Source organism: Bombus terrestris, chromosome 13 (assembly GCF_910591885.1).
Source record: "Bombus terrestris chromosome 13, iyBomTerr1.2, whole genome shotgun sequence".
Lineage (NCBI taxonomy): Eukaryota > Metazoa > Arthropoda > Insecta > Hymenoptera > Apidae > Bombus > Bombus terrestris.
The window spans coordinates 11,626,807-11,638,057 of record NC_063281.1 but is presented as its reverse complement, the minus strand read 5'-3'; the positions used below and the strand labels follow the sequence as shown (position 1 = coordinate 11,638,057).

The 11,251-nt window shown below is 36.2% G+C and overlaps 2 protein-coding genes across 6 annotated transcripts; one reads left to right on the top strand and one right to left on the bottom strand.

Moving 5' to 3' along the window:
- The first annotated feature begins 268 nt into the window (after positions 1-268).
- Positions 269-3,887, top strand: LOC100645097 (acetyl-coenzyme A transporter 1). Of its 2 annotated transcripts, XM_020866320.2 has the most exons (9): positions 269-695; positions 819-1,017; positions 1,081-1,370; positions 1,453-1,607; positions 1,679-1,872; positions 1,939-2,123; positions 2,199-2,316; positions 2,413-2,628; positions 2,704-3,887. In XM_020866320.2, the coding sequence occupies exons 2-9, from the start codon at positions 826-828 to the stop codon at positions 2,881-2,883; spliced, it is 1,530 nt and encodes a 509-aa protein (XP_020721979.2). In that variant the 5' UTR covers positions 269-695; positions 819-825; the 3' UTR covers positions 2,884-3,887. The 2 variants fall into 2 exon arrangements, with proteins under 2 accessions (XP_020721979.2, XP_003400193.2); XM_003400145.4 differs by having other exon boundaries at positions 270-1,017.
- Positions 3,888-4,921: 1,034 nt separating this feature from the next.
- On the bottom strand, positions 4,922-10,272 carry LOC100645345 (cationic amino acid transporter 4). Of its 4 annotated transcripts, none has more exons than XR_007226125.1 (10): positions 10,111-10,272; positions 9,816-9,966; positions 9,321-9,569; positions 8,912-9,247; positions 8,403-8,649; positions 7,908-8,307; positions 7,533-7,761; positions 7,306-7,467; positions 6,980-7,213; positions 4,922-6,893 (listed from the first exon to the last, which is right to left on the bottom strand). XR_007226125.1 is itself a non-coding variant. In XM_003400147.4 (9 exons), the coding sequence occupies exons 2-9, from the start codon at positions 9,955-9,957 to the stop codon at positions 7,032-7,034; spliced, it is 1,947 nt and encodes a 648-aa protein (XP_003400195.1). In that variant the 5' UTR covers positions 9,958-9,966; positions 10,111-10,272; the 3' UTR covers positions 4,922-7,031. The 4 variants fall into 4 exon arrangements, 2 of the variants coding, with proteins under 2 accessions (XP_003400195.1, XP_012170946.1); XR_007226126.1 differs by having other exon boundaries at positions 4,922-6,587; XM_003400147.4 differs by having other exon boundaries at positions 4,922-7,213.
- Between the last annotated feature and the right edge of the window lie 979 nt (positions 10,273-11,251).

Below are 11,251 nucleotides of genomic sequence, written 5' to 3'. Positions count from 1 at the left end.
GCACACATAATATTACATAATTTCTTGAACCTTTTAAATAATGTTATTTTCTTAAGTAACAGTATTCTAAACCCGTTAGTAATTTACTGTTATACCTAGAAATATCGGTCTCGGTAAAAGGCGAGTTTCTATAAAATCATTGCAATGCATTGACGATTCGCACATATGTATTTACCCAGTTTATATACATTTGCTCTTCTATCAAATTGTTAGTTTTAGCAATAAAGGTTTCACACGTGGCTTTAAGATTGAAAAAGACAGAATATAACTGACGTGTCCTTAATGAGAAACAACGTGGCATTTACGAGTTGCTGCAAACTTTTGTATATGACTCTCAGCTGAACAATTTTGATGAAAGCGAAACAATTTGAGTTCATTACCATTCAGCTGCTGTTGCTCGTAATATAAATGTAAAATACTTGGTAATACTTATTTTTTACTAGAACCTCGTCTGTCAATTCCTCGAACAAGTGTAATATCGTTTTATATATGTAAAGTTAAGGTTATATCGGCAATGACTACGTTAATAGTGATACAACTGTCACAAGATAAATAATTCATTTTGTTATTGTGTGACTCTTCCGTTCAGAAATGTTTGTATGTCATTTGATCGGAGGATCTACGTTGGAGCATTTTGGAACAATATATCGATAATTATCGTATAATCCATGGAATGCTTGATAACGTTGTTAAAAGTAAGCATTAAAAATTAAAGAGTCGACGCTCGCATAAAAACATCATCGATTACGGCCAAGATTAAAAAAGTAAGGTGCATGAGATTGTTGTTGATCTCTCATATCGTTCTTCATGGGTACTAGAAGGAAAATGAATAAGGATGACAATGTGGAGGATGGGATCCACGAGTTGAAGCACGTCCACGAACGTTCGGATGTACGAGGTGATGAAAAGAATATAGCTATTCTTTTATTTTTATATCTGTTACAAGGAATACCATTGGGGTTATGCGGTTCTATACCCATGTTACTTCAGAACAGAGATGTGTCATATCGTCAGCAGGTAACTTGCTAGATTTATATTGGAATTGTTTAAAATAATATACAAATGTTGTTGTATCTCCAGGCTGAATTTAGCTTTGTGCAATGGCCCTTTTCTTTGAAACTGTTTTGGGCACCCATAGTAGACTCCGTGTTTTCACAAAGATTTGGAAGAAGAAAAACATGGCTAATTCCAACTCAATATTTAATGGGATTTTTCATGCTGCTATTATCCAGCCATGTAAATCAATGGTTGGGTAGTAAAACAATAAAACCAAACATAGAAATGTTGACTGTAATATTTTTTGTACTAAATGTTTTGGCTGCAACTCAAGATATTGTAGTAGATGGATGGGCACTGACCATGTTAAAAAGGTATAAATATAATTTGTAATTGTGAGACTCTATGAGTTAATAGTAGCTTCAATAAGTCTGTATTTCTGTTTTGTATATTTAGATGTAACGTGGGATATGCATCAACTTGCAACAGTGTAGGACAAACTGCTGGATACTTTATTGGTTATGTACTTTTTATGGCATTAGAATCTCCGGAATTTTGTAACAGTTATTTAAGATCTACACCTTCCAATGAAGGCATTTTAACTCTGCCTGGTAAAAATTTGAGCATTAATATTTAAAAGGTTGACATAGGCACAATTGTGATTTACTATTCATTTTTATAGATTTTCTTTATTTCTGGGGATGGGTATTTATAATTATTACCACTTTACTTGCCTTGTTTAAACATGAAGATTCAGAGAAAATGCACAAAGACGAAGAATTGAATACAGATATCAAACATGCGTACAGATTACTTTGGAAGATCGTCAAATTACCATCTATAAAAACAATCATTATATTTTTGTTAACTGCCAAGGTCAGTAAATATAATAAAATTCACATTTATATTATTAATAATAATCTAATTCTGCATCAATTGCAGATAGGGTTTTCTGCTTGTGATGCTGTAACAGGTTTGAAGCTAGTAGAAGCTGGTATACCAAAAGAAAAGTTTGCCCTTATGGCTGTGCCTATGATTCCATTACAAATACTGTTACCATTAGCAATATCAAAGTATACAGTAGGTCCAAGGCCCATGGATGTATACATAATGGCAATGCCTTATAGGTGATTAGAAAACAAATGTATAAAGTAGAATATTCCAAATAGGCATATAATAAATATTTGTAATTGATCCTCTAGACTGGCTTTTGGATTAGTAGCAGCAGTTTTGGTATATGTGACACCATATATCGTAACAGGGGGACATGTTCCAGCCTATTACTTCATAGTTTTAATTGCTCTATATTTGATACACCAAGTAAGATATCGACACGAGACGAACCATAATTCGATTAATAATGATAAGCGATTATAATGCGAATATAATTATATATATCATCTTTGTTTGTCATAGGTTTTCACAAGTAGTATGTTCGTGGCATCAATGGCATTTTTTGCAAAGATTAGCGATCCAGCTGTTGGTGGTACTTACATGACATTACTAAATACATTAAGTAATCTGGGAGCTAATTGGCCAGCAACGGCAGCTCTTTGGTTTGTTGATCCATTAACGTATCGGCAATGCAGCACCGATCCCTCAAATGACTGTAGCACAATTTCGAAAAGGGAGGTTGGTGTCTGTTGTTTCGGCTTATAGATAATCGTTTAAAAGATGCTTTTGAAAACAAAATTTTTTCATTTTCAGCTCTGCATGGATACGCACAATGGTGCTTGTAATATGCAATTTGATGGATATTACATAGAGAGTATCTTGTGCTTAATCATAGGACTTGCTTGGCTCAGATGGGGTCGACGGAAAATAGATCTGTTACAAACAAGACCGATGTCTGCTTGGAAAATTATTCTTTCGAAGCAGAACAGATAACAGTATTGAATTTGTGTTGCAGTTTGCTAATACGGTACCTGCAATTATTACGAAATTGTTAGAAGTGTGCGAAAATTCGAACATATCGAAAACCCGATGCTCGGGACGAGTCGAGAAGAGTCGCGTTCCAAAAGTATCCGTAATTTGAGATTGTCGGTATTCCTGAACATTTCGGGATTCTTGAGAAAGTTAGGATTTTCGAGAATTATAAAATTATATAGTAAATTATAATATTCTATAGTAAAATGTTATATTTATGATATATTTCGTTATTATTTTTACTTCGTATTCTAGTCTTTATCATTTTTAAATTTTCAAAAATTTCGAAATTATCAGAAATTCTGACAGTACCGAATTACGAGATACTTTCGGGAACCCAATCCGATTCGATATTTTTGGGTTCTCGCACATCTCTAGAAATTGTACAAAGTAAATACGCGTATGTTAATCGCGTATCGGTTGCGTGCCCGGGTGATTTTCTACACGTCCATCAAGTGTTCCAATTTGATCAACGCAACATGAACTGAATTGTTTTCTAGTTTCACAATGTTTTTTGTTTCGTGTTCTTATTTGTTTAATTTTTTTAACGTAACAAATAATAATCGCTATTTGTCGGAGGTTTGTTACCTAACTTTATATGAATAATTTTTATAACATTATTTCATATATTGGCACAATAACAACATCGAACAAGTACTGCATTCATTGTACAATTATTTAAATAGAGCACTGATGATTTTGGTTGTAGCATGTCGTTTATACTTAGTGATATGCCAAAAAAATAAAACTGTGTCTTTTTCTATTTATGTCCTCATCCTTCCATGAAGATTGGTGATTTTAATTACGATGTAATGTTGCAATATATTGCATTGACTTACTACATATCTGTACTTTCGATTGGGTTTGGATAACTTAACGATAAAAATCGCGACCGTTCGCAAACGGGTCTTGTAATTTATTATGTACGACTACATAATGTTAATAAAAGTTTTCCATACAAAGTATTCTACCTTTACTTTGCTTTTACCATATCCGTATTTTTTGAATTCATCGCGTAGAATTTAATGTGATGGTGCAAATAGGGATAATAGAAAAAGAGTTATCTTTCTGCGGCTTGATAGCCATTTTTTTATTTTATATGCTATCACATCGTGAAAGGAACTGAAGAGATAAAACGGTATTCGTAGTATGCATTTAAGCACTATCTAGCATTTGCACGTAAATATTTTTTAAAGTAGATATTTACGGGACAGGATCGGTGGTCGGTGAAAGGTGGTTCACTTAATCGCTTATCCACAACATCCAGGTCGTAAATCGGTTCGATGGTCTTTCTTGAAATTTGTTGCTCTTTTCTTGAGATGCGCCGATTCCGAATGTATCGACTCGTGATTCGCAACCGTTGGCACAGTTAACGAGGATGTGTATGTTGTAGGCAATTCAAGAACGTGTTCATCTCCCTGCGATTTATATCGTTGCGTTAATTTTAATTTGTACCGTTAAGAAGAGGTTCGTTAACGGTATATAAAAATAGATCTTTTCGAATGTAATTTTCTCTGGGAAAATTATACAAGAAACATAGCAAGATATTTACGGTTTTAGTCGATTCAGTATCCATAATGGTGCCGGGATGAGACTCAACGAACAACGATAGATGTTGAACTTCATTTTCGATACTCCGTACACAAACGAAGTTAACGAACGTGGCGATCAGAATCAACTTGATAAACATGTTGCACGTTTCTACTGTGACTTCAAAATTCTTTCTAAAGCTTTCAAGTGTAAGGTTCACCTTTTTATATAGGTTAATACTTCCATGTTTGCTCGTAAATCTCTGTCAGGCTGCATTATTAATGGCTCATGGAAGTTTAATCAAACGTCGATACATCAAATTTGAAGTACTTTAAAATCGCCTGTTTCTAGGAAATGCTGTCAAAGATATCGCTCGAAGAATAAACATATGGTTCATTTTGTGTTCGTGTACTTTGAAATGATACGCTGGTAGTGTAAAAGAATTAATTGCCATTGGAGAAATTCTGACTTTTCGATGACAAATATTTTATATTAGAAGACAAATATAGTACAGAACATTGACAATAATTTTTGGTACCATTCTTATGCATGGTTACACGAGCTTGATAACCACGTATGGTGCGCAGTATGGTTGCACGGCTAACTAGATTTTAATTCCACATATATTTTCACAATCTCTTCCTCGTGGCTGTTGTTTTTGTGTGTGTTCACGCAATCACCGATAATTAGTTTGCTGTACAATATGCGTCGATAATTGCGCGTACATTGTAATTGCCCTTACAATTTGCGGTACAATATTGGGATTTCGTCTCGCAGAAAATTTCTATGTAACGTTTCGATTGAATATTCTTTTCTTTATATGTATACTCTCTACTTTAATGGTGAATCGTTTTCGAAAATCTTCACGGATATTCAAGGCAGAAAGAAATGTTTCAAATATCACGTAAAAGTTTGCTGCATCGTAATATTCTAAGGATGAATCCTACTACATATTTACTTTCTTGTATAATAACTTGGCTTAGATAAGTTGGCTTATTTGAAACATTTCTAAGCGTCTGCAAATACTTGCATTTCTTGCAAGTTACTCGCGTAATCCTGAAGCGATGTATTCTTCGTAAATAAACGTTCACCTTAAATCTTATTTAAGATGTGATATTATGGTATTTGCTAGGATATTTTTCATCTATGTAACATCTACGTCACTTTGACGGTAGTAATCTTTAAGATATTAATAGTATATACTTTCTTACGTAACATCGATTATATTATCTGCTATGGTAGTCGATCCTTGCTGGATCTGCTGAGCGGAGGACTGTCAAAATAACATACGCCATTAGTTATTTAAATTATACGGAAAGAAATAATTCGAGATACAGTATTAATCGACGTTCGCTTTACGTCAAACATGTATTAAATACTTTTGAACGTAAGAGGTCGTGAATAAATTGGTGGACTAGAAACGGTCAACCCTAGAAACGTTTTATACTATGTAACAAGTGGAACAAGTAGAACACACCGATTTAATCTCATAAAACGGGCGAAATTATAAACGAAGACTACAAAGAGAAAAGGGCATGATAAGTAGTCATATTTTCTATTTTCTCAGGGGAGCACTTCCAAAATTCAATAGAGCAATCCACGAGCTTAGCAAATCCGTGTACAGATAATCTTAAAATTAATGCCCGCCATATAATAGCTGAATCTATTGTCATGCTTTTTTAGATTCGTATATCTTACTGTATAATTAGTCTATCCGTTCCCAAGGCACCATGTTTCGATCCTTGCAGCAGAACATTCAAATTTGCTCACATAGACAATTGTTCTGCATGCCTTTCCAAAATCTGGTCTCCAAAAATACATTCTCCCTCTCTCTGCACATCTTAACTTTTTTTGTGTTTTTTTTTTTTTTTTTTTTTTTGATTGCAACATCAAATTTATAAATGTTCCGAATATTTTATTATTCTTCTGGACCAGACGATGGGTTTCTAGAAATCAAATTTGTACTAAGAATATGATACCTTTCCTTCCCTTAGAGTCGGCTGAATTTTACTATTGTACTATGTCGTTAGATACACTTTGTTTTTTGTGCATCCGTATAAATACGCAACTAAACGCTCTAATGTACAATCAGCATACGATGAAATTTTGTATGCGCAACGAGAATTAATATATATCTGTAAAATATAAAAGGACTGTATATACCATAAACTTGTGCGCGATAAAATATAATTAAATATAATAAAATATAAGGATTGCAATACTTTCAACTAAATTGCGATATACAAATAAGGTACGACATAATCGATCGACGAAATTAGTTGAGATAAATTACTAAAAAAGCACAGTCTTGCCTACATTGAAATCCTTCCAGCATCCAGTTGCTTAATTCTTAAAGACAAAGTGACTTGAAAGGGATACAATTCGGCTTAGCATTTTACATAACATCGGTATGTACAAAGATCCCTCAGACACTCTAATCTCTAATTCAAATTGAGGTATATGTAAGAAAACAATGGTCAGATTTAGTAACATTTTTCCAATTCCCTACGTATTATAATTTACTTACATTCAGCGTTGATTGGCATAATTTTTACACAGTTCTAGCGAACTCTATGCTTCTAATGTACGAAATCTTCCTCGTTTAAGATGGGAACTTTATCGCTTTTCTGATTAACCCGTAACGTCGCTCCCCATTTCGCACCCCGACCAGCTTCCGAAGTCGCCATTAAGATCGAATACGAATTTGGACCCGCTGCTTCTTTACTGTAGTGAATCCCATACAAGAAGTATATTAACATTCCTGCAACAAAGGTATAACGAGCGTGCGACATTATTGTGAAACAGTATTGACGATACCATCGACTTGTATGCGACTTTGACATATCAACCTACCGACTATCATCCACACAAGAAATCGTAGCCACGTTAAAAGCGACAGGTGAAACATTAACCCAACGTTGAATAAGATACTCAGAGCTGGTACTATAGGTACCATAGGTACGCGGAATTTACCAGTAGGTGGACTTTGTTGATGCGCAGAGATAACGATAAGACCTACGATTATGCTCGATTAGTTAGAGAACAAATGCGTGACATGGAGTGAAAATTCTGAAACTTACTGCCAATCAGTAATGTAACAACGTTTGTCAGAACGAAGTAATCCCACCAGTCTGGTGCAAAATACGTTTGAGATATCAGTATTAACAGGTAACATAAAGAAATGCAACCTGCCGTATAAATCATCACGGAACCAGTGACCGCATCTCCAGGCTTGCAGTTGCCCAGGAAATTCACCAGCCAAACGTAACGTGACGTAAGTTTGCCAGTGCCCTCGCTCAGATCTAAGAGCTATAACGAACGTAAAACTTATAAAGAAGAGGATAGATAGGAAGACTAGATTTTCTTTGTATACTTTTAGTCCGTAAGAACGTGAATTTGCACAGTCTAGTTAGAACAGTTATAAATGCTCGGTTCCTTCTCTCTTATTTCTTTACCTCGGATTCGGCGGATGTGACGCTGTTACAATCGCTGTTGGAATCCGCACCCTCGGTAGGAGGCGATGTCAAACTGCTCGGTGTACCAGCGTTCGATGGTGGCGGCGTAACTTTCTCAGGACGATATCTCAAGATAATTACGCTCGCTGAAACGATGGTATAGGCCAAGAAAGTACCGATAGACATAAATTCAACTAGATGTTGAAGGTCGAAGAGCAAGGCGATTAAGGCACTGACAGAGCCGCTGATAGCCAAGTTGAGAACCGGAACTTGAGTGCGCTCGCTAACGTGGCCCAGAAAGCCAAAGAGTAGACCATCGTTCGCCATGGCATACATTGTCCGTGGTAATGAAAACAGGGATCCGAAGAGAGTCGTCGTCATTCCGCACAAAGCCCCAACACTGTTGCGCATGAAAATTGTACACGGAAAAATTATTCCAACAAAGGTGTTCCTTGCTTCGAATTTTAGGTAAGAATCGTTCGACGACTTTCTCACCTTATCGCGTATTTCGCCCATGGTATTCCTCTCGATGAGAAAGCCTCGGGAAGCGCTGCTGTTGGATTGATGTTCCAATACGGCACGACTAAAGTTAAAGCGGCGCTGACCATCACGTACCCGATGGTTACGATTGCCATGGAAAATAGCGTTGCTCGTGGTATACTGTACCCAGGATCGCGCGCTTCTTCGCCAGAGGTAGCTATAGAATCGAAGCCAACGAAAGCGTAGAAACATGTTGCGGCACCTGTTCGTGTATAGGAAACGTATTAGAATAGAAGAATAGAATTTATTGGAAATGAACATGTATGAAGGAAAGTTGTCCAGTACAGAGCAAAGATAAATATTAACATTGAACGATATTAGTTGCTTCCTTCTTTTATGAAGTTTCATTTATACTACAAATAATTGTTTAAATATTTAAATTTTACCAATCCATATTGTAGTAAAGAAGATATAGAATGGCTAGTACTATACGATTTTCCCTCCATGTATAGGTCCAAAAATACCTGCTAATACACCGCTGAATCCGTACGGTAAGAATCCTCCATTCTCACAGCTCCAGTTAGAGAATTTCGCGTAATATATCCCCAGACCGATTACCAACCCCATCACGCCTAAATTTACGATAGTGAGCAAAGAATTAACCGTTGCCGAACATTTAACGCCCAATGCTAACAACATCGCGTATGCTAGACATAGTCCAGCGGCTAAAAAATCTGGTATAGTTCCAAGTGGTTCTCCCATCGTGTACCCGTGCATTATTCGGCGGGTGTAATTGCTGATTGCTCCTCCTGCTAAAGAATCAACGTATCCGCTCCATGCCCTGGCCACGGACGCCGCACCTATTCCCGAGCATAAAAGTTCCGTGAAATTTATGAGACGGAATAGACCGTAATCGAGAACAAATAACTTTACCGATCATATGCTCTAATATGATGTTCCATCCAATTACGAAAGCCCAAAATTCGCCGACGGAGATATAGGTGTAAACGTACGCGCTGCCAGCTTTTGGAATTCTCGCACCGAATTCAGCGTAACATAACGCAGCTAACAAAGAAGCTACGCCAGCGAGCAGGAAGCTCAGGATTACGCCTGGACCGGCTGTGTCATGAGCCACCGTTCCTGTCAAAACGTAAATACCAGCGCCAACCATATGACCAACACCTGAAAAATAAATTCATATGCTTACATACGTAAACATGAACACAAAGAGACCATAAAGTTGCGCGAGAATTGTTCATTATGGCAATATCAGGCATAAACGTCTCGTCGAGTTACAACGTTATATCGCGCGTATGCAATTAACATTTTTCCGGTTTTGAAACTACTTTATCGCCTACGAGTACGTGATATCGCGCGAGGTGGTCGTGCATGTTCTTACGACTAAAATAGCAGAAAAAGCATACTTACCAAGCAACGTAATATCGAACGTGGAAAGACATCTTTTCATTGGAGTTTCAAGTAAATCACCTTGGAGCTTTTTCGTGCGATTCATTTTGGAACACAGGCCGGACATAACGTGCCCGAGGATCATTCGGCGAACCGATGGCATTCTGATTTCCTTTAAACAGATTCCTATTACAACATCATACTGTATCTGTATATGTATCATACTGATAAGAAGTACTTGAAAGCAAATGTTTATTTAGCAAACGCATTGCCATTCCGCTAAATCATAGGCTTCATAAATGGTTTCTCTACTTACGTGGAATTGACTATGTTCGTATGCGGAATTTTTCGATGCTTGACTCGTTGTGACAGAATCTCAACTGCGACGAACACGATCTTACGACGGACGCTGAAATCTACGGAGAAGTCGCATGGCGCCTCTGTTAACACGCAGGCTCGGATATCCGATCGATTCAGCTGTGATAGAACTATTTATGTCACTCAGCCGTCAGAGTATGAATGAAGAGAATCTTTTAATCAACATTTCCATGACAATAAGCATGCTTTTAAAAAACCTATTCTATCGTGTTCCTGCAGTCGCATTTTTAATCAACATTCGGAAAATTGATTTTCTTTTGATTCTATTTCTCAGCCGTTAATTTATTTATTTAGAAAACTTCCTGAATTTAGCTTTATCAAATGGTATAAATATCGATAGATCGCGATAAGCTCACAATCAATTTCTACTAAACACTTCTAACGAAATCTAATTGCTATTACATTATAATGTTCAATGTTGTGTAATGTTGCTCAATAAAATATGCGAATAAGGGTGAACAAATTGTATCTAATATACATCATCTTTTTTCTAACCATAATATTATACTTTGCATAAAATTTGTAAGATAATATTATCGAAGTTGCCTTTTTGAGAAAATGTATCAGTTACAGATTAAATTATTCATAACAGAGATCATATCCTTTTTGAGTCATTCTTCTGGAAACAATACCATTCGCTCAAGGACTTAACGCAGGATATCGATGCACCACAGGGGAGCAGCACCGTCTGAGTTGTTATAATATGTATACACGAAGAAGAAATGAGTGCTCACGCTTATGGTCCTGGTTGTCCCCGAACTAGTGCTGCACCACGCGGCCAATACTGAAAGGTGATCTACGCTAGCATATACAAGAACCTATAAAGTTAGGGATCTGTCCTGTTTGATTAGCATACACAAGAACCTATTTAATTGTACGGTCCTACAGAAATGTTTTCGTAGCTATCTGAAATAGAAAAGAGTAAGAATAATTAATATTTATTATATGATTTTAAAGAAGAAAAGAAAAGATGTAATAATAATTGTAATATATTTTCCAAACAATATTTAGATTTAACATTAACTCTTGGCATTCGACATGTCGTTTCGACTGGCATGAATATTTTTGATTATTGTAAA

Bases quoted from the DNA above. Each gene is read 5' to 3' on its own strand.
- LOC100645097 (XM_003400145.4), top strand. From the start codon at position 808: ATGGGTACTAGAAGGAAAATGAATAAGGATGACAATGTGGAGGATGGG. The intron at 2,124-2,198 runs GTGATTAGAAAA...TTGATCCTCTAG, and splicing joins ATAATGGCAATGCCTTATAG to ACTGGCTTTTGGATTAGTAG. The intron at 2,317-2,412 runs GTAAGATATCGA...TGTTTGTCATAG, and splicing joins CTCTATATTTGATACACCAA to GTTTTCACAAGTAGTATGTT.
- LOC100645345 (XM_003400147.4), bottom strand. From the start codon at position 9,957: ATGCCATCGGTTCGCCGAATGATCCTCGGGCACGTTATGTCCGGCCTG. The intron at 9,248-9,320 runs GTAAAGTTATTT...GCTCGGGAATAG, and splicing joins CATATTAGAGCATATGATCG to GTGCGGCGTCCGTGGCCAGG. The intron at 7,214-7,305 runs GTAGGTTGATAT...CCTTTGTTGCAG, and splicing joins TCTTGTGTGGATGATAGTCG to GAATGTTAATATACTTCTTG.